General features: G+C 51.6%; 1 protein-coding gene across 7 annotated transcripts in view; it reads right to left on the bottom strand.

Annotated features, from left to right (window-relative positions):
• Positions 1–1,673: 1,673 nt before the first annotated feature.
• The window catches only part of NEO1 (neogenin 1), a 160,894-nt gene continuing 140,003 nt past the window's right edge, over positions 1,674–22,564 (bottom strand). For 4 of the 7 annotated variants that reach the window (XM_032469157.1, XM_032469158.1, XM_032469159.1 and 1 more), the window contains exons 21-28: positions 22,052–22,120; positions 18,225–18,372; positions 13,917–14,155; positions 13,265–13,357; positions 9,678–9,836; positions 5,465–5,728; positions 4,926–5,062; positions 1,674–4,179 (exon numbers count right to left, since the gene is read on the bottom strand). In XM_032469157.1, coding sequence (XP_032325048.1) covers positions 4,096–4,179; positions 4,926–5,062; positions 5,465–5,728; positions 9,678–9,836; positions 13,265–13,357; positions 13,917–14,155; positions 18,225–18,372; positions 22,052–22,120 — 1,193 coding nt within the window. In that variant the 3' untranslated portion in view covers positions 1,674–4,095. The remainder of the gene's footprint in view (positions 4,180–4,925; positions 5,063–5,464; positions 5,729–9,677; positions 9,837–13,264; positions 13,358–13,916; positions 14,156–18,224; positions 18,373–22,051; positions 22,121–22,564) is intronic. The other 3 variants (XM_032469160.1, XM_032469162.1, XM_032469161.1) reach the window with 2 other exon arrangements.

The following is a 22,564-nucleotide window of genomic DNA, read 5'->3' as shown; positions in this document are numbered from 1 at the left end:
ACAACACACTCCTGGAGGGAAGGTGGCTAAGATCATGAGGGGCTGATGGATTGGGGACAGAGGGCAGAGGGCGGAGGGCATTTCCTCATGTAGAGCTTTGTTCATAGTATTTGTCTTAGAACCAGTTGGAGGACATCCTTGCCTGAGTTCCCAGCATGTCACTGTGGTATCAGTCTCATTCCTTACGACTGTGCCAGGCAGTCAGGTCTTTGTTAGCTTTCACGTTCACCCCAGGACACCAAAAGGCCATGACCGCTGGAGGGGGAAGGTCCTGGACCTATTAGGGTTCCTCTAAGGGAGGGGAGTGGAGGCGGGGTGTGTGCGCGCAGGAAGCCTTCCCACACAGTCCAGGCCATGTGTCCTCGAGCCTGTCTGTCCATCCATCCAGGAGACAAGCATCTGCTCTTGTCAGAATCCGCCCCTGGCATTAGGCCTTCAGAGAAGAGAGAAATTATGTCCCCACCGAGTCCACAGTGAAGTGGAAAAAGCCTCAAAACAGGTAAATCACTGTGAAATGTGCCAAGAGCGCCACCTAGGGGCGCAGAGGGGCCAGCACTGGTGGGTCCGCGGGCTGTTGGAACAGGGGCCGCAGTGGAGGGGGTGTTCCACGAGCAAAGGCTGAGAGCGTCTTCCCGGGAGCGTCCTGCGGCTAGACCCTGGGCGCACAAGGTCACGGCGTCTGAACCTGGGGGCCGTGCAGGCTGGCACGGGCTCTGGCGCTGGGAGCTCCCGCTGCACCTTGAGGCCAGCGGGGCGCGGCTAACGGGAATGACTGGTTTGGGTTTCGGAACGCACACTCAGCCCAGCTGAAGCCCCGGGCCAGGGGGGCAGTTAGGGCGGGTCCTGGGCTCCTTACCCAGCCTCGCTCTGTTCTAGATCCGTGGAGGGCAGGCCTGCGGCTGCCGTGCTCACTGCTGGCGGAGCCCAGGCTCTCATACCGCCGCTGGCTGACGTGCCTCCCCGGATCACGTGCTGAAACCCCAGCCCCCGGGGGGAGGGCGTCTGGAGGTGCGGGCTTCTCGGCGGGGGGCAGGTCGTGAGCGCGGGGCCCAGGAGGGGGTCAGCGCCCTGACACAAGAGGCCCCACAGAACTCACCCCTCCCACGTGGGCAGCGAGGAGAGGGCGCCGGTGAGCCAGGAAGCGGGTCCTCACCAGACACCAGTATGCCCGTCCCTTCGTCTTGGACTTCCCGGCTGCCAGAACTGTGAGCAAATGTGTGCTGTTGAAGCCCCTCAAACTGTTAACAGCAGCCTGAGCTAAGGCGAAGCGAACACAGCCAGGAGGTGGGGCGGCCCGGGAAAGGCGGGGCAGCGGCTGGCAGGCCCGGCGGGCAGGCCTGGATGCTGGGGCTTGGCTGCGCACCATTCAGGAATGGCTGCACTCCTCTGCCGGGGTCACCTGGCTCTCTGACAGGTGTCACGCCTGATCCCTTAGGCTGCTCAGTCCCTGCAGGGCAGCAAAGGGGTGGGGACAGGGACAAGAGTCACCTTTGGGGCTGGTGAACACCCAGCTGACCGGCAGGCTCACCTGCCACGCCTCCCGGGTGTCCCTTAGGACTCCTGCCTTTACGGCTGTGAGGGCAGCGGTGAGGTCCATTTGAGGCTGGGAAGCGGGACCTCGAAGTTCTGTTTTCCTAAGGAAAAAGGAAAATAACACTTTGACCAGACCAGAGTTTGACTGAATTAAAAAGTGTATTGGATTTCCAATACCAAATAAAAACATGAAACTGTTTTTCAAAAAGCCATAGAGTTTTACAGCATCAACTACAGAAAAGGCCAAACGAGTGTGTACAGAGACGCGTCCCCAGCAGCCCCCCAGGCCCCCCAGCAGGCGGCAAGGAGGCAGACACACTTGCTCCAAATCCTCCTGCAGGGAGCTGCTGGCCAGCAGCTCAACTAGGACATTACAAGACACACAATGATTTAATTCCAAAAATCACAGGAAAATGTAAGAAAATGTATTAAATTGTGAAAAGGTGCAATACAGAATAGCTTTCCTTTTTCTTAATTTTAAAAAATCCCCCAACTTTGAACAGTTATTTATCTAAAAATAGCCCCCCGCCCCGCCCGGCTCTGCGGCAGTTTCCAGGTACCAAGCCCTGAGGCAACAGGAGCGTCAGGGCTCACGGGAGGGGTGCTCCGCATACCCAGCATGTTTCTTTGGGCAGAAGGTTAGACGGTTTCTGGGGAGTCTAGCCCTCCTGGTGTCCAGAGGGCTCTCTTCAGGACCACGTGCGTGCGCGGGGCTCCAGAATCCTGCCTGCACTGTCCTCCCAGGCCAGCGGGCAGGGCAGCCAGAGCGCCAGCACCGCACTTTTTGTTGCCCCCAGGTAGGAAATACCAAGTGTTCATCTTCTAGAAAAGCAAACGTGAGATAAACCTAAGCAGGGGGAAAAACCAATGTGCAAAGGCAAGGGGGCGCCCGCGGGGCCGGGTGGCGCTCGGGCCCAGGGCCAGCGGGCCCGCTGCGGTCTCGGCAGCTGACATCCTCGTGGCTACGACCCCAGCCTGACCCGCCAGCTACCATGCCTTCCACACTCCCTCCTGGCCATCTGCTGGGGAGCAAGGGAGATGCCTCAGGGTCAGTCCTGTATTTTTTCATAATATATTCTTAATGTTTAAAAAACCCCCTCAGCTCCTTACCTTTCTAAGAAAAAGCACACAAGAACTTCCCGCAAAGGCAGAGGTCTCTCGTGTGGCCGGCCTCTCGGCACCCCTCGGAAACCTCCCGCCGCCCTGCTGGGACCGGGGCTTAGCGGAGCCGGTGGCCCCCTCCCCGCTGCTGCCAGGGCAATGTTCACAGAGAAGCGGGGGCCTCCGGGTGCTGCAGCGCCTGCCGGCTTCACTCTTGCTAACGCCTTTCCCAGGGGGCTCTGAGACGTGGAAGTGAGGGCTGGACTGGCTAAGGACAGCGACCAGAGAACCCGGGAGTCCCACGTGGGCACAAAGCTCCCTACTGAACCCCCGCCTTCCCCAAAGGGGGCACGCGGTACCGGCAGGCGAGCATCCCTACCCTCGTCTCCAATTCCCTAGGACACGCCGGGGCTCCTGCCCCGCCCTGCAGTACAGCGCCCGGCCCTCAGCCTGCGCCTTCTCACCAGGATAGGGCCAGGACACCAGGGCAACTACCTCCGCAGACCCACCTATTGCACAGAAGAATTTTTAACTAGATCCAAATGAAACCGCAGTTGCAACTTAGGGACAACGGAGATGGACATGCCAGGACAATGAAGAAGATGCTTCTGCTCTCTGCAGGCTTCGGGAAGAAAGCACAGTGACTAAAACGTTCACAGGCCTCAGCGGCCCATCCCCCCCGCCCCCCCCACCCCAATACTGAAACTGCACAGAAAGCAACAGTGCGTCTCCCAACGTTACATTTCACTCAGATAGATCCGTAATCTCACAGTGATGAGAGGAGAAAGTCAGGCCTTTAATAATTATAATAAAAAATAATAAAAAAGCTTACAAACAGCAACGCAACATTTCCTCCCCCCTCAAAGTGATGGATTAACAGCTGGTAGAGGATGTGATGACTCAGAATCAAAAAATAAAAACAAAAACAAAAAACAAGCGAACCCCTGGAACAACCCACACTGTCAGTGATTTCCATACATGATTCAGACAAGCAGTCGATGTCAACCACTTGTGGAAACACCACGGACTTCCTTGGTTTCTGATGTTTTTCTTTCGAAGGTAAAATAAAATAGGACGCAAATAAAATTGTACATAAATGCCAACGTCTACACTCCATAAAGGCGATGCCGTCGCAGCACGAAGACACGGCCTGACCACAAAGTGAAACGCAGGTCACACGTCTTGCCTCTTCCCTGGACACAAAATTTTGGCCCATGGCGCCCAGTCCTGCGGGGTGTCAGCAGGCAAAGGGAAGCTGCCTCGACTCGGGCGTCTTCCAGGCTGACCAGGAGAAGGCCGGTGGCCAGGCCCGGAGCCGGCCCCACGCAGGGTGCTGCCGGCTGGCCGCTCACTCCGTGTTCTCAAGTGCTGTCCTCCCGTGCTCTGTACAACTCCTTGCTTTCAAGGTTAAGCTCCAAGACTTCTGGACTCAGGTCTGGAGTCGCATCCCGGTGAAGGCCGTCACGCTGTCGTGATGGCGTTCAGGTCCTTCATCAGTCCTTCCAGGTGGGCCATCTCTTTGGTTAGCTCATCTGGCTCATAGCTCTGCGGAAAAGGGAACGCTGTTACCGGGCATGATCCGAGCAGCCGCCGGGAAGGAGGGCCCACACGGAGGTCAGAGCGTAAGTGGGCAGCGAGAAAACGGCCTGGCGCCCCGGCTGGACCTGCAGAGTCAGAGGCTGCAGGGCGTGCCAAGCCAGCAAGCACTCATTTCTTTCCACTGCAAAACGCCCTTCCCCCAACACACATGGCCAGGGTCACAGGGACCTCAGAGGCCAGAGGCCCCACCACTTGCCCCTTCTGGGTCTCTGTCAGAGCCAGCAGTTAGTAGGTCCCCTGGATCTCCGGCCCCAAGCTTTCCTCCTAAGAGAGTCCTGTACCTGGTAATGCAGAGGCAGGACATATTCACTGGAACACGGGAGGGAAAGATCAAGGAGAGACTCTGCTGAGTTTTGTTTTGAGACCAACCACTCAGGCACCTCCCTCTCCAGCATCCTGCTCAGGGAAGGTCATGAAGGGGGACCGATGGGTACAAGAACATGCGGATGTCAAACAAAGTCACCAGGACCAGAGAGACAGGACAGAGCTAGAAGGCAGGCAGGTTGGGAGCTGCTGTGACGAGCTAATCCAAGCGGATCAAACCCGCAGCACAGCCCTGGCTCAGAGGAGCTGCTCCGTGCACGCCTCACACTTCTGGGCCAGCACGGAGTTATCGGTATGCCCAGTGCACCCTCAGGCCTTGGGACCTGCACCCAGACATCCCGGTGGGGCTGGTGGCCCCGGGAACTTACACTCTCGGAGTCTTCCAGCATCCTTGTGGTCTCCTGCACGTCAGGGGCACTGGGAACCACCACCGGCATAGGAGGCCGGCTCCTTCCTAAAGTCCCGATGGAGGCCGTCTTCACCGAGTGGATGTGATGGTTCAGAGCTGAGGGGAAAGGGCACCATCAGGTGTGTGGCCGAGGCTGCTCCCCTCAGACCTCACGAAGGCACCTAAGGCCCAAATGCTGCTCAGGGGGAAGGATGCGCCCAGACCCAGGGCAGAGATCCTGCTCTGAAAAAGCACTGGGACAAGACGGGAGGAGGCGGAAAAGGGGTGTCCAGGAGGCCAGAGATGTTCCATTTGGTTTCAGAAAACCCATCACCTAGTACAGTGCTCCTCAAAGCACGGTGGTCCACGGGCCCCTCAGAGGATGTCTGGGAGGTCAAAGCTCTGTTTATAACAACACCAAGCATCTCTGCCTTCGCACCGATGGTACAAATGCAACAGTGGGTCCACCTGCTGGAGCCGTACAAGGCAGTGGCGTCATACTGTAGGGTCCTCACTCACCTTGCTGGGAGAGCAACGGTGTGCTTGGCAACGCTGGATCGTAGGTGGGAGGACCTGGCGGCGGGATTGCCGGCACAGCAAAGCTCTTCAAAGGGTGGGAAGGGCGAACGTGGGCTGTAGGGAGACTCTGGCCTGAATCTTCCTCCTGGGAGCTGGCCAAGTAGGAGGAGCTGGTAGCACCTTCAGGATCCTGGTGATCAGTACAGCATGTCTGAGACGAGGAGGCTGGCATGGTGTCAGTGCTGGGGGTGTTTCGAACGGATTCTACAGCAGGAGAGTCTCAATGTTAGCGTTTCTTTTACCATTAAACGTACGCACAGTCCAGGGTTCTGGCTACCTCTAAGGGCCCCTGAAATCAGCTCAATAAGCACTCAGGATCAGCGCCGGTCCAAGGGGAGGTGGACCAGCACCGCTGCCAAGGCTAAGCAGGAACACCCTCATCTAAGAGTCCCAGACAACTGCCAACCAGCCCAAGTTTTATCGCCTCCACAGCTCAGCGGCCACACTGCTACGGAATCAGTTCTTCTCAGGGCTCACAGTGGAGCACGTATCAGGGTCCCTGAGATGCTGTCTACTAGGATGTGTATTAGTACAAAAGAAATGAAGAACTTCACTCACTGAGTGAGTCTCAGAGAGCAGGCTTTCACAGACCACGTGTCTCGTCAGCGAGGCTGGCTGGGTGCCTCCAAGTGCCAGCTCTGCCCACAAGGCCCGGTGGTTGCTGCAGGAGGGGCAGAGCCACCGGCCCTAAATGTCATCTGGCTGTGCACAGCCTCCCCAGATCAACAGCCTCACAGCTCAAGTGAGACCCGGACAACCGAACAGTCTGGAGGTCTGCAAACGGCTTTAAGATTATGCCGTGAAGGTGTCTGGGGTCCAGAGAAAGACACAGGGGTACATCACCCCGGAGAAGGGGAGACTCAGGAAGAACAAGACAAAAATCTAAAAACGCGTGAAGAGGGTCAGAGCTGTTTTGGACGGCTGCACTGTGGGGTAGAAAAAGCACGGACTTTGGAGTCAGACCCGAACCCTAATCTTGGCGTATAAGCTGGGTGAACTTGGCAGCCACCAAATCTCTAAGTCTGTTTCGTCACCTATAAAAACAGGGAGGACAGCATGCACTTCGCCGAGGATTGACTGAGAGGCACGGAAAGCGCCGAACACAGGGCTCGGACAATCGGTAAGGTTCTTTCCTTTGTAAATTTCTGAGTGCTGCTCTGAGCCGGGCCCCCTGCTAAGTGCTTTCCACTCATTAGCTCATTCAATCCTCAGAGTAACTCAGAAGACACAGGGAGGGAACGCAAGGCCCAAGGACACAGAACTGGGGGGGCAGGATTCTGAGTCCGTGGCCCCAAGTTCCAAGTCCAAGCTCCATCCGCCACACGCTGCCCTGCTCTTCTGGGCCCCACACCACCCGCCCCCCGGCTCTGCAGGGGCAGACCAGCACCAGGTCCCAGGGCCGCCACGTGAGGAAGGCCTTTCAAACAGGGTGAGCTGGTGCAGACCACCCTCCCCACCCTGAGCAGGGGCCTGGAGGACACCAGTCCAGGGCCAGGGGCTGTACCCGGTAGCCTGAGGAGTGGCTTCCCTGGCTCCTGGAGTCTTCCATCTCAAAATGGGAAATAAACCCTTTTAAGCAGTAATGCGTGAGCGACCTGCAGAAATCCTGCCTATTTCCCTGCCTTTGCTGCTGAGGTAGCGATGAGTCTGCTCCTCTGGGCTCCCAGGAGATGGGTCATGCCCACCGTGAGTGCTACTCCCTTAATTTAAAGGCCTCGGGTCCCAGGGATGAGGGGCTCACACATCCTCCCCCAGCGCCGAAAGCCTGGCTGTGACAACCCTACTAGGCCTAGGTCGCCGCTCGTCCCCTCCAGGGCTGCGCTGAGGGCTCACTTCTGAGCTTGCTCACGGCACCCAGCACCGTGGCTGGTGAGCTGCTGGTCGCGCCCCGCGAGATCCTGGGCCGGGTGGAAGCTGGTTAGGGAGGCAGCAAGGATGAGGAGAGAGAAAGCTGGCTGCAGCCCGGGCCACGCCAGCCTGTACGGGCAGGCACGTCAGGGCAGCTCTGAGCATACAGGCCTACCTGGCTGCCTCAACTTGCCGTATAAGCTTCCGAGGGCCAGAGATGGCGGGAAACGTGGAGGAAAAGAGCGGCCTACGTGCGTCAGAGCGCGTGCGACTCCGCAGGGCACCCGCACACGTGTTCTCCACGGAGGGCGCACCCCGCAACTGTGCAACGCCCTCGCCCACGAGGGAAACTACGCTGCAACTAAAATTTCCGCTTTGATGAGGGGCCTACTTCTGACCTACTGACCTCTCAGAGTTGTTAAGACACACGAAGGGCACAGTGGCCAAGGGCCTGGACAAGCACAACAAGCACTTCCCGCATCAGGTAGTGGTTAACACTCTAGACGTCCAAGGAAGAGACATAGTAAGTGTCCTCTGGAGCAAGGACGGCCCTGGCCAAGGTCCAGTCATGCCAAGCCCACATCCACTGGGCTCTAGGAGACGGGGACATGCGACAGTAAGACAACTCCGCTCACATCTGGGCACCTGCTCTCCGTTTCAAATCCATCTGCAGTGGCCCCATCACTAGCTTTCCCTTCTTTGATCCCCTCTGGTCATTAAAACAAGGCACCCTTAAGTGATGCAAAAGGGTCTTTCCTCTTTGCTTTCTTTCCTCTTTGCTTTCTACCTAAATCCATACAGGAATGAACTTTGACCAGCGTGGACCACTTGGATGAGGGCTGGGTGGGAGGTGCCATACTTCTTGCCAACCTTCAACCCTCTCCTTGTCCAGGAGGGAGGAGGCAGGGGGCTGAGACTGGGAAGGGCCTGCCATGCACGCACGCAGGCCCACATCCTAGTGGGTGAGACTCTTCTGTCTTAAAAATGGAGAAACAGGGTCAGGACACAAAAACCGCTTTCTAAGAGCAGGTTCTGGAGGGCTGCTTTCTGGCCTGTTCCATCTGGGACCAAGTCTGCGAGGTGGACTTCCGTTCTCCATTCAGCCTTCTTTGAACTGTCTTTCCCTAAAGGCAAGACCCCAGGCCTGGGTTTGGAGGGAGGGAGGAGGAGTCCAATTTCAGGCATGAGTTCAGCCAGCACCCTCACACCAGATACAGGTCTGGGAGTAGGTAACTCTGGGAGTTATGAGTCAGCTCTTAGTAAGCTCTGATCTTCATCTGATGTTTTGGGTGTATTTATAATTGACCAAAACTTAAAGGAGAAGGGGATGTTACTGGCACCCCAAGCTTCTAGCGCGAAGTTCTGAGGTTCTTTTAAAATGGAATTGACTTAAACTCCCTTATTTCCCAGAACTACCAAAACTTAGTTCTACTGGTAACTTCTGTAACTATTTAACAGACAAGTTTCAAATGATGGAAAAAGAGGACACTGTATATATGAGAAGTTTTTGCACCTTAAATCTGAGAGGATGGAAATTAATTTTCAATTAATGAGGAACAACAGTATTTACTCCATTTGCTGACCCCTCACTTTCACTGTCTGCTCCTTAGAACCGTCTTGATAATGCTGTTTCTTAAGATTTCCAAACTGGGACATGTCTGTCCGGCCACATGTATCTTTAAATACACTGCAGACTGCTGGGCTAATTTCCTTTCTGTTGCTAGAGATGATCCATGCCTGTGCAGCCCTTTCGGATTTCAGTAATCCACTAGGCAACCTGAGGTTTGTAACGTGCACAAGGTCAGTGTGGCCGCTGTCCCCGGGTGTCACTCTTATTTTCATTCGCGGCAGAAGTTTGTAAGTAAGACCTAACAAAAGAAGTACCTTATGGCTGCCCTCTGAACCCTCCCAGCATTAGGGTGACTGCAAGGCAAAGGCTACCTCTAGTGTCTGAAATTTTTCAATCACCCAGAAAAATCTTCCTTTCAAACTGGAGGATTAAAAAATTAAATAAACTAAAAATATGACTGAATTAAGATGCAAGCTGATGGAACAAAGACATGGTTATGTGATTAAAGTTAAGTTTCTACTAAAACAACATCTTGCACTGAACACTTAAAACTTAGGGAGAAAAACGGGGGTGAATTTTAAAGAAACAAATCTGAGTAACAGAAGCCATTACGATAAATAAATTAACAGTGAGAAAAATTCCGAATCCTTCTAAGCAGGGCGAGTCCTCCCCACAGCCGCTTGCCATGTATACACGAGAACGCTTTCCACCTGGGGCTCCAACCTCATCTCTCACCTGTGGAATTGGCCCTGTCTGAAAGGGACATGGATGTGCCCATGGGCCATGGGCTGCCCGGGTGGTAGAGATGACTGCGAGCTGGAGAAGCGAGGCTGCTGGAGTGGAAATGATGGTGAGGGTTATCGAGGGAATGGATGGGATGGGCACTAATCACGGCTGTGAATGAACACAAGACAGAGAAATGCTTAACATGCTTGCACAGACACACACAAGTCACAGTTTAAGAGCAGTGACCCCCGCCCCCACCATACGGTACAACCACTCCTTTGGCTTTTTGGTGGCAGCTGGCTAGATGTGGACGACTAGCCATCAATTTTACATTTCTTTAAAAAAAAAAATCAACACACTCCTATGCATGTGTCTCTAGATACACACAGGAAGGAAAAAAAGCCTGAGGAGTTTCACTAAAATGTTAACAGTGATTATCTTGTGGGGAAGAGTGGTCAGAATTTAAAAAAAATTTCTTTTGGTTTGTCTTATTTTCCAATTCTTCTATAATAAATATGTATTATATGAGTTATTAAAAATATCTATTTGAATATGTCACAAAATATAAGTCCATAAGCAAACAAAGGATGGTCTGGGCATCTCTTATTGTTTTTCTCCTGCTAAAAGGAAGTCCCTTCTCCTCTGAGTATATTCCTAATTCATCCTGCCTTTTCTTACTTGATAAATAAAGCATGCGATAGGGATTTAGGCTGAATGAATAAGCAGGTGTTTAATCACTTTTCGTATCTTAAAAGGAATGCAAATGGAACTCTTATGGTCCCATCTAGTCCTAGAAGCATTAAACACAAGCCGAGGGCACCATCCCTCCCTGCTTCCAGGCTGGGAGCTCAGCCACATCCATGCACACTTTAAAATATAAACGGATCTTTCCTAAATTGCCACTTTCCTTCCCACACTGGCTAAGGAATTCAATTCGCTGCATTTAGCAAACAAATCCAAGTTTCCACAGATATTCCATAAACAACCTTCTATGAAGACAACGTGCTTCTTTAATGAGGCTTCATTACTGACCCAGAGATGGAAACGTACAAAATCAGAAGCCCAACTAGGGTAAACTTTTCTTCAGTTCTCCCTTGAAGTAGCTGTAGGAGCTGAAAATGTTTAACAACAAGATAACCAGCGCCAAATCCCTGCAACAGGTGAACAGGAGGGGTGACTAGGAACACTCTCCCCTCTAAGCAAGAGCTTCACAAACTCTGTGACAAAACTCAGTGCCTTTGGGATCTACTAGAACGTCTTCTGTCATTAAGGGCCTCCCTAGGTCTTTGGCGGCCACTCAGTATTACTCTGGTGAAGAAAATCCTGGTTGGTAAAACAGCGCCCTTCATCCTGAGCTGTCTCCTTGCCCTGTGCAAACAAGGGGGGGGGGGGCTCAGAGAGCCTGGGCGCCCGGGGCCGTGCTGGCCTCCCTCCTCAGGGCCTGGAGGGACAGGCAGGGGCCTTCCCGGCTCTCGGGGACCAGAGGCTTAGGCGGCCCCTTGAAGTAAAGTACAGCTTGGAAAAGCTGGCTGACAAGAGGCCTCAGGGCAGCTCAGCCGTCAGCATCTCCTCGGGCGGGAGACAGACAGCTGGTTTCAGAACCAGCATTTCCCAGAGTTGAGGCGAGGGGGAGGAGGACAGCCTCCTAGTTTTCACCCGGGAAGGGCAACCTGGAAGTGTTTTAGGTACCGAGGACTCTTACAGAAGGAAAACTAGGTTGGCTTTCTTTTTCCTAAGGCATTGCCAGTTTTTCCAAATTAAGTAAATAAAAAATAAAACAGTGTGAAAGTGCCTGTCAGGAATACAGCCGGCACTCATTCGCTATCAGCTGAATCAGAATCCAGTGCTTCTGTGCAAGGCTTTGGACGGAACCTCGTCCTGACACCACCCAGCTTCTCAGCAGCGCTCGGACATCTGAGGCCAGGGCAGGTGCATGCGGGATGCAGACTCCAGGTAATCCCAGCTCGTGGGAAAACAAAAAGGACTGAAGCCATGTGGGGAGCAGGAGCTCTCAAAACCCGAAGGTCTCAAGTACATCCAAGTACCTGGTTTCAGAGTCTTGAGTTAAAGAATCCACTCACCCACCTAACTGCTGAGGCACAAATTAAATAATATTGTATATTTATGCATACTCCTCACCACCAAAAAAAGAAAAAAACCCAGTAATGATATCAATTAGCACAGTCTATCTTTTCTCTGTAACATATTTAAAAGTAACAAATCTAGGAACAGGGATAGTCAAAAGTTACAGGTTTTAAAAATAAGCCAATTTAGGCAAGAACTTAAAAGTCTTACATAAAACAAGTAAGTAGTCAAGCCATCTTCTTATAAATAAAAAGCCACTGGGACGGACTGACGGACTCCTTTCAGACACTCATGTTTCTAAACCTGGGGACCCCGTCCCGGGCACCTCTGCTGAGAGGGAAACCAGCTTCCCAGCCCGTCCTTTCATCACGGGCCTCAGGCACAAACTGCTCCATGCAGAAATAACCTACTGGCACATCGGTCCTTATTCTTTCAAAGCTGAGTTTTAGAATCTAGCGCAAGTGAAAGCACGTGTGTGCAGACATTTCCACGCGCAGGGCTTCCGCCGGTTTCCATGTATATGACGCCATCCTCTGAGTGCAGGACACCTGTGATTGTGTAAAACCTTTGTCACTTGTTGACAGAGAGATGGCTGACAAGTATGAAATGAGATACCTTTCAAAAAATGAATAAAAAAGTCCAAAACAGCTCATTTAGGTTAAATTGAAAAAGTGATCTTTCAGGACTTGATGCCTTCAGGATTTGAATCTAGGAATCTGACAATGTGAAGTCTTACCAACCTACTGCTCAGCCCAGAGCAAGTAACTTCCAGGTCATCTGACAGTGGTGGGCTTATCACTGTAGGACGGCACAGGGCCCCCAGCTGGAAGCCCACCGTGGCAGTTAGTCTGAAAGACTTCTCTACCTTAAAAATAGTAACGAGGGAAAGGAAACAGTGGTTTGAAAAAAATATAACTGGTTTGTCCCACTGCTTTTTGGTTTCTAATCATGCTAGCTAACATTTTGAGTCTCAAATATCATTAAAAGGGGTTGGACAACGTTCCTGCTTATCAAAGTGAGGCATGGGCCAAATAAGGTTGAAAAATATTGCTTTAAAAACTCCATGCTGTCAACGTAAAATGTCTCTAAAATATAAAGCCTATGGATTAAAAAAAAATTCCACAGGTTGCCACCAACACTGATTGCCTATCCAGAAGCCTGAGGAACACCGCGACATGCGGCCGGCCTCAGCCCCAGCCCGCAGGGGTGATGTTCCATCTCTCCTGCAGGGACTCGATGTACTTTCAAAGAGATCGGTTACTTCCTTAATGCCTGGCAGCCTTGGGGAAACTGGCCTTCTAGCTTAATTACACTGAAAGTGAAGCCACTTGCGAGAACATTAATCGTAAAATACAACAACTGCTTGGCACCTCTTCCCTCAAGATGCCAAAGCTCTGGTCGGTCCCTTTTTGTGCCAGGACCAAGGGAAGCCAGAGACACCATTCATGGTTGTTCCCCGACACGACCGGACAGACTGGCAGCGCTTGGGAAAAGAGAAGCTTTGAACTTACGCTGGGGTGGCTGGGAGTCAAAGGGCATCATCATTTTTGGTCTCATTCCCCGCCTTCCAGCCAGCGTAGACATGCTGTCCTCTGATTCATGGCCTGGACATCAAATACGGAGGGTGGTTACAAACGAGTGCCCCAGGCCGCTGAGCAGCCTCGGCAGTGAAACGTTCCTAGCTGGGGATTCAAGGCTCAAAACCAACATCGTGAGGACAAGGTGTTCCCTCAGGACGTGACACAGAGGGAAATGACCCTGAGAGCATCACAGGAGTCCCTGCTGAGCCAGCGCGGCTGCCATCACGCTGCTTGCCATGCTTCAGGGCAGGTCTGAGAGTAAGAGCGCCCAGACCAAGAGCACGCTGAACACCAACTGAAGGGACAGGATGAAACGCACAGACATGGGCCAGGCTGTCTCAGACGGCTGAGTGTCAAGCTGGTGAGGCCTGACGGGGGACCTAGAAGAGCTAGGGGACTGTCTCATCTGGGCGCAGACCCTCTTCCCCCCAGGAAGCCAGCTCTTCTTCATCAGAGGCTCATCCTGTGACACACACTCCCTTAAACCTAACCTTGAACAGGAATCACCAGATTCAGGCAACCTTACAGAATGGAAAATGATTTAAATGAAAACAGTCTCCCAGCATCTGGGGGAAGCCAGCACCTCTGTATGAATTCCGCCTCTGATGGATGTTGCTGTCCATGGAATTGTCAACCGGTGTAATGTCTTGAGAGTTCCGAGGGATCGGAGTGTCAGTCATGATGGGGTTTGGGTCTGGAGACTTGTCGATGGGTTTCAGCTCCAGTCTCTCATGGTGGATCCAGAGGTCTGGGGGTTTCACATCTTTGGAGTTCCCCTTGTACTTGTGGGAGCCGTTTACGGATTTACAAGCAGCTCGTTTCCTAGGGACAAAATTAAGAGGATTTTAAAAAGTACTTCTTGAGTATGATTTGTCAAAAGGTTCAAATGACTGAAACTTCCATTCTGAGAGATGCTTCAAGCAAAATCAGAAACTACAAATGAACAAGAAAAACAGAGGCAAGGAGTTTACTTCCAGGAGTGGTGCCTTGTCCACGTACCTTCAGAGGTGCACACACAGGCTTATTTGAATGCTGCCTTCTGACTTTTTCTGAGCATAAAGAGATTACACAGCACTTTTAAATCAAATGATCTCTGAAACAGTCTCCAATCAACAGAGAAAGGACAACACTAACCAGGGATGTAACATGGCGCAGAGGCAGTGTCCGCGGCTTATAAAGCAGGGCGGGAACACCACTTCAGGTGCCCGTGACCAGGACTACCAGCTGGGTCAAGTCAAGAACGAGGATGACACTGTCTACTTCTCTGTGCCTTAGTTTCTCCATTAAGTCACTCGCTTACCCACTTAACCACTCAATAAGCATTTATTAGGTACCCACTGTATGTCAGGTCCTATGCTGGACTGCTGTACCCTCAGCACTTCTGGTCAAGTGAGAAAGACAGACAATGAACTACCATTTTAAGATGCTCTGAGCTTAATAAAACATCAAGTGTTACAGTAACCTCTTAACAGCTGGACACAGATGGACAGGAAAAATGGGAGGAAGAAGTGACACTTAAGCTAAGACTTACACGGGGAAGGGCAGAAGGTGCATTCCAGGGGGTGAGATCAACTTATGCCTCAGCCTGAAGCAGAGACCAACAGCCCGGTGTGCTGGAGGGACTGTGAGAAGCCCTGCGTGGTAGGAGCAGACGTACCGCGGGGAGAAAGACACGGAGCGACGCTGGCAAGGCAGGCAGGGATTGGATCATAAAGGGCTTTTACAGCTGCGCCCCATGTCTGAACTTCCCTTTGTGAGTGAGGAGAAACCCCTAAATGGTTTTAAACAGGAGAGTGAGGAGATCAGTCCGAGTCAAGAATTTACACCAACTGGGGTGTAAAGAATGGATGTGAGGGGAGGGGACAAAGCAGGAGGCAGTCAGGATGCACCTGCCATAATCTCAGTGTGACCGACAGTGGCCGGGACAGAGGGAGCGGAGGAAACAGGCAGACCTGGCGGTTACTCCGCAGCCAGAAAGGACGAGACTCGGTGATAACTGGATGTGGGAAGAGACAGGAACAAAGAAACAAGAGGAAAAGAGGATGACGTCGAGGTTTCTGACTTAAGCCACTTATGAACATTGGAAATAATGGAGCAGAAGCAGGTTTGACAGAAAAAATGATAAATTCTGTTTTGAACATGCTGAGTGGCTCGGAGACACTAAAGAGGAAACATAAGAGAGGCAACTGGGCTTGCGACTGAGGTAAGCCTCAGACTCAGAAGGCAGAGGTCTTGGCTAGACACAGAAATACAGGAATAGCTGAAATTCAGAGAGTAAATGGAGCCACAGGGGCTGGTGTCACGAGGACTGCACAGAAGAGACGCTAGGACCAGGCCCTGAGGACTATCTGCTTGATGGCTGAGTGGGTTGGAGGGGCTGCAAAAAAGAACACACGACCACGGAACCAAGATAAGGGAATGTTTCAAGAAGGCAGAAGTGGCTGACTGTTGTTGAGAGATTAAGATGAGGACTGAAAAACCTCCTTTGGTTTTTAGCAACATGGAGGTCAACGGTGACCTCAACAAAAGCAATTCTGTGAAGCAGCAGGGGCAGATCTCAGATGGAAGAGGACTGACGAGAGAGCAGGCAGTGAAAGGACGGTCAAGTGAGCGCAGACAAGTTCTCAAGACATCTGTGGGAAAGGGAAAGACAGGGATTTGTAAGTGGTGGCTGCCAGGACCGTGGAAGGCGTCTGAGCACACCTGAACGCCGAAGGGACGGAGCCAACAGGGGGAGAGGCCAGCTGTGCTGGACAGAGCGGGGCGGTCACAAGCACGAGGTCTCGGAAAGACAGGAGACACTGGGAACCAGGGGTCGAGGACAAGTGGCCTCAGGCAGGAGGAAGCGTGCGTGCAGAAGTTCTTAGACTTGATGGTGGTTCTGCACTTCTCTCTCCTGAGAGAGGGGGGCTTGAGAGGAATGTGCTGAGAGACGATGAGGGACTGGACTCTAAACGCTCTGTTCGCGTTGAGGTTTTAACAGCTACAGCCGAAGCGGGAGGTGCTTCAGGTATCACAGAGCAAGAGCAGTAAGCAAAGCTCACCTGTTCTCTGCTCGGAAAGCAGGTCACCGGGGGGGAGGAGGACGATGCTCTAGGGAGACTTGGTAACAATTTTTTTAAACAAAGGGACCCAAACTGGAGGACCTGTAGCCTCAAATGCAAAATCTACGACAAACCCACGTCCCTAACCTCTCAATCTGAGGAAACGGAAGTAGCTGATTTATCTACTTTGAATTTTAAACCCCCCAAAGCACTAAGGAATTCTGTCGTTTGCTTTTTTAGATTCTTTTAAACAAAGATCTCAAAATTTCTAAAACTAGAGGTAAATCAAGTTAATAAAGACAAAGGTGAAATGCCAAAAAGAAGCCTGCAGGGAAGTCCTAGCACACAAAAAATGTAATCTTTGAGGTTTTAAAGAGAAACAGTTTTCTATCCTCAAAGGCAGGGAGGGAAAGCGGTGAGACGCAGCAGTCAGGAGGCTGGCGCCAGCAGCCCCGCCTTCCTCTGGGAAACGTGACTCAACGTCACCTGCGGACGGCTATTTCATTGGGCAGAAGAAAGATCAGAAGCATCACACAACCCACAGAAAGCGACACGAAGAAGCAGCAGCAGCCAGACGGCAGCGTGTGCTTGTCCTCTGCACTGAAAACAAGCACATTCACTGTCATCAAACATGCACATCCCTGCCTTGGGCAGACCAGGTCTGACGAGTGATTGCAAACACAGGCGTGACTTTCTCTCTTTCTTTATGGGACAAAAACTCCGACTTAAGATCCTTTAGGATACTGCAGCTACAGTTGTTTCATTACCCGTACTGTATGTTTGCTATTGGGGTAACCCGAGCATCTCCTTTTATATGTATCGGCCTTGCTGGCCGCACACACAGGCAGAATGTGACTGAGGGTCAAGGGTGCTCTCAGGTTCACGAGTGCAGGCTGCCAACAAGAACTACTTAATGGAACCACCTTGCTACCTGCTCTGGACCATTAGCCACAAGCCTCAAAGTCCCAGAGGAGTTCAGAGCTGGCAGCCTTCTGACTGCTCTGTTAATATGATATGCCGATTATAAACAATCCTTTCTGGTTCATTAAATCAACATATCTCATCACTGCACCCCCCACCCCCCGTCCCACCTCAACTCTTTACTCGGTAGCACTTCTTTAAAAATACTCTTCCACTGAGATGCGGAGTAAGAGGCCTGTGGTCTTCCATCTCAGCCGGCATTTGTGCCACAAAATCCCACAAGCCCCTGTGGGACTCGGTTCACTGTGGACAGAGACAGGCAGTACTCCAACGGGGCTACCAAAAAGTCGGCCCTGTCCACTCTCCTCCCAGGTCTAGCCTCCTCGGCTCTGTGACCTGAGAGGATGAGTTCCACGAACCGTATCTGTGCGGCAACTCTGCCCCCGCTCTCAGCTGGGCTTGGCCGGTAGAAGGCACAGGCAAGAGACTGGAGGGCGGGAGTACTGTCTCTCCCGCCCCCGCCCCCTGGGCTCCTGCCACCACACACAGCGCCTGCCAGAAGCCGTCTCCCGCTGCTTCACATCTCTGAAAACAGCTCTTTCTTTTTCAGGATGACCCCCCGCCCTTCTATGGGTCCCAGTGGCCGATCACTGCTGCTGGCCCCGGACCACCGCTGCCTAGTGCTGACCCCCCGGATGTTGTAAATGGTCCCTTCACCAAAGTCTCCTCCACCCCTTTTGAGTGCGCCTCCCCTTTCCTGCCAAGACCCTGACTGAACCACACTTAGTGAGAGGAGCCATTCTACATTTCCTTTAAAAATACTTAAAACGTCGCTTTTCACGTGTATTGTAACCCAGACAGAGAAGTCACATAGAAGCAAAAGAACAGACACAGGAAGTGCAGGGGCCACATTTGGGGCGCCTTACTTCTTCTGGTGAGAGGTGGTGCGCCGGGTGCAGAAGACAGCGACGATCACGACCACCACGATGGTGACGACGCCCACGGAAACGATGATGACCAGCAGCGTGCCGCTGTCCAGCGGGGACGTGGGGCTGCCGTGAGGGCTGTTGCTGCCTGGAGGGAGGTGAGCACACCTGTCACTGTCAGAGGACTCTAGCACACAGTCAGGCTGCAGGGCCTCATGTGAGCAGAGCTACTTCTGTGAGCTTCTTGGTAACGTCATCACCAGGCCTTTTATAAAAGTGCCTCAGGAGCACGGCATCTCCTCTAGACTCTGAAATCCAGAGGGCTGAGTTTCTGCCCTATGCACAGGGCCTTGCACAAAGCTGGTGCTCAGTAAAAGCTTCTCAAATGACACTGAACATTACGCTTGGACAAATGAGAAGACTGTCCCCTGGTGTCTTACGTTACACATAGATTCACCTTGTAAAGCACCATTTATAAACCATTTCGTTTTCTGACTTTCAAAACCATTTATAAGGGTTCAATCATAGAAAGCAAAAGTGTTTCCAACATATAGATGTTTGCAATCACAAAAAAATTACTTGAAAAATAAAGTTTCTTTTGTTTTTATAAATATACAGTCTGTGAAGAGTTGATTTTCTTATTTAGTTTCAGGAAAAAGTACACCCACACATACGCATTAATGTGACAAACGCGTACTGAGTGGTTGCTACGTGCCGGGCACGGTCCTAGGTGCGGAGGACGCAACAGTGGACAACAGAGAAGTGCGCGCTGGGGCAGGGGTGCAGGCAGACAATAAACCAACAAGAAGTCACTGGCTCATAGTAAGTGCAGTGGAAACAGACAGTGAGGGCGTATGGCGGAGTGACCGGGTGGCTATTCTAGACAGAGTGGTTGGGGGAAGCTTCTCTGAGGAGATAGCATTTGGGCTGAGATTTGAATTACAAGAAGGATCCCACCATACAAAGACCTGGAGGAAGGACACTGCAGAGGGAGGGAGCAGGGAAGGACCCCAAGGCAGGCATGAGCTTGTTCAAGGAAGAGAAAGGCAGCCAGCGCTGCTGAAGCAGAGAGAGAGATGCAGAGTGAGAGGGAAGGAAGTGAGTGGAAACAGACAGAGGCGAGGCTGGAGAGCTGCGCAGGGGCCAGGCCACAGGGCCTGAGGGAGCTCAGGCTTTTTTCTTCTTCCTACTGCTGCTCCCCCACTGCTCACAGGATGAAGCTCAGCTTTTTACCTCGGCTTTTCATAATCTTGCTCTAAGTCTTTATCTTCCATCTTCTGAAACATATTTCTTTGCTCCCCACCTCATTATAAAAGTTACACATGCTCATATTACAAAACACGGGAAATCCCAGCACACAGATCCAATCACCGTGGACGTCTGACATCTTTCCTTCTCGGTACCCTTTCTCTCCCTTATCGCTCTAACCATCAAAGCTGCACAATCATGGGACGGGCGGCTCTGCCAAGCAATGGGTGTTCAGTCGCTAGAAGCACTTACGAAGAACTGTCCTACCAGTCTGGGATGCTGTGGAAGAAATTCCTACCACAAAGGTATGGCCTGGCAATCTGTGTTTTTTGAAAAGCTCTTAAAGTGGTTCTCATACACAACCTAGTTTATAAGCTCATGATCTAATCCAGATTATACTCATTTGGGAATTCTGTCCATAGCACTGGATTAGCTGACCTTCCACTTTTGATTCTTTGATTTATAGACTACATCTCAGCAGTGTTAAATCTGTGCTAATTTTGAGAGTTTAAGAGCTTATTCCTCTACATGTGGTTCAATTATTTTTATCCTTCTTTTCTGAGAAAAAGGTTAGCAAATAGACAAATTATACACACTAACCTTCAATAAAATAACATTTTTATATTTGGGAAAGACTATGGAACTAGAAGCCACACAATCAGATCACATCAGGGCTTTACATAAAACTTCTACTAACAGCAGTGCCGAGCCACTGGGTGGGGCACGGGGAGGGCCCTGCACTGCAGACAGGTGGCTGGGAAGCCGGAGTGAGGGAGGCGGGGCAGGCAGAGGTGGGGACGGCAGTTCTTCCCCACATTCAGCAGAGACGAAGTTTCATTTAACTGCACGTGACCTCTAACCTCTGAGCTGGCCAAAGGCTCCCTTCTAAAACAGAGTAAGAGTGAGCTGCCAGAGGGAGCATCGACCCTCCTCGCAGGGATAGGAAGCCTCGCCAGGACTAGTACAGCAGCTTCCCAACCACTCTTTCCTGACTTCATATGCTTGGCACCCAATTCATTCTTCACTGTCCTGCGGGTCGTAATGGTAGGTGATGAGCGGAAGCCACAGTTCACCAGCAGCATCAGGCATCTTGCATTTGTTACTCACACGAGGAAGCTCTCACTTCTCAACATCAGCACCAGCTTCTGACAGGCTGGCTCTAACCTGAGACTTTCTATCCTGTCTCTAGGCAGTGGGGCCCCAGAGAGAGCAGGCTGTACTAAACCGCCACGCCTTCACACATGCTATTGCTGCATCCTGGACCGCTCAGCCCCCTCCCTGGCGTTCAGCAAGCTTCCCTGCGACCTTTAAGACCTGGGTCAGAGACCGCCTCTTCCACGAAGCTTTCCCTTTTCTCCAGCAGGCAGTTTGTTACTCACCCCTCTTGCTCCCACAGCCTGTTATACAGAACCTGAACCTTCAGACGTGTGTGTGAATGGATGAATAAACGCAGGAACGAATGCATGCACGGAAAGAAAGATTCCACAATAATCACTTTTCTCACAGCCTTGAATATTATACTGTGGGCAGCACATTAATGTAACATCTGCATCCCAGGAGGAGAAACTCACACAGTTCTAGAACTCAGAGCCTCCAAAGTGCTTGAAGTAAGCAGGTTTGTCTGGCTCTCCTAAGAACAGGCTGGTTCTCTGAAGCCTGAGCAATACCACTTTTATTTAAAAAGACAGCTGGAGATTTTAGTTCGATGATCAGACCAGGAGTTTCCAGAGGACTAGAAACTCTTTTAAACCTTTCTCCTCCGTATGTTTCTTGTGAGGAGACAGTAAGGGTCATTTCCAGTAACTGCTTCCATGGACATCTTGCCATCTGAATTCTCTCGGCCGGTAGAGAACCCCAGGCCTTTCAGGCTGTGGGAGAGTGAAAAAGGCACCACCAGACGCCGGAAGACCTGGGTTTTGGTTCCAGGACTTCCACAGTAAGCGTGTGGATCCAAGCATGTCACTTCTGCACTGAGTCTCCTAATGCATGAAATGAGAATAATGACTCCTGTTCTCCCTGCCTCACAGTGTAAAAGGATCAAATGTGATTTCCTGTGTGAGAGGGACTTACAAACGGTGGCATTCTGTGGAGAAGGAAGTTTTATCACTTAAGTAATTAGAAGGCACCAGACCTTGGGATGGCTAGGAGAGTGGTAATCATTTTTTAGAATTCCCAAACTAAAAATACTGCAGTAAGCAGGGTTGGGAGAAATGAATGATTCCACAGAATTTCTCTGGCTTGTTCTAGGTGATGGCTAATCCCACTAGAGGGTTTATTTTTGAAAGCAAGATCCTAATTATTTTCTAGAGGCAGTGGGCAAAAGGAAGGCTTGTTTGTTGAGAATTATTTTAAGCTGGATATATGGGGGAACAATTTTATTTGTGGATCCTAACATGAACGGGTTTATAGAAACTCAGCAAACATTCCCCAGAAAATGCCTAAAGCTAATTCTGTTAAACCGAAGGAAATAAGTAACATGCTATGACCCCCTGCACAGGAGCTACAGAAGACACTGCAAGATTTCAGGCAGAACTGCAGCCTGCCCACAGGAAGGCAAAAGGCCACAGGAAGGGCGTTACCGCTCATGGGAGGTTTGTAGTCGGATCCAAGGTCTGGCAGCCGGCTTCCTTTTCCTGCAGACCCTGAAGCTGAAGGAGAAGAAATCATGTCAGTAGTGACCCAGCCCATCGGTGCAACAAGTCTACTTCACAGCTAGTCAGAGTTTTCTACAAAAAAAAAAAAAAATTTCAGTCTACTCTGTCCGTGAGAAAAGGAAGCAGCACGTGAACAACAGGGGGAAACAGCCTACGTGTGCAGAGCAAACCAAGGCAGGGCTCTCTACGCAATGAGGCATCTGAAAGGCTGACACCCTGTTCCGTGGCTGCATCCAGGGTGGGCCAGGCCGCTCCTGGCTGTCAGGGTGGGAACACGCCTACTTCTCTAGCCCGGGAACAGGGCCGCAGCACCCCTCAGGGCGCTCACTGCACAAGCAGGGTCCCCTGCAACGGGTCAGCCTCCGCGTTAAAGAAATGTACTCCATCTACAAGGGACTGGCTGTGTGGGTCTGGCCTCGCAGGTGTCAGCAGCGCTTG

The sequence above is a fragment of the Camelus ferus genome, chromosome 27 (assembly GCF_009834535.1).
Source record: "Camelus ferus isolate YT-003-E chromosome 27, BCGSAC_Cfer_1.0, whole genome shotgun sequence".
Taxonomy (NCBI): domain Eukaryota; kingdom Metazoa; phylum Chordata; class Mammalia; order Artiodactyla; family Camelidae; genus Camelus; species Camelus ferus.
The sequence above is the reverse complement of the archived record's forward strand: the minus strand, read 5'-3'. Positions and strand labels throughout refer to the sequence as shown.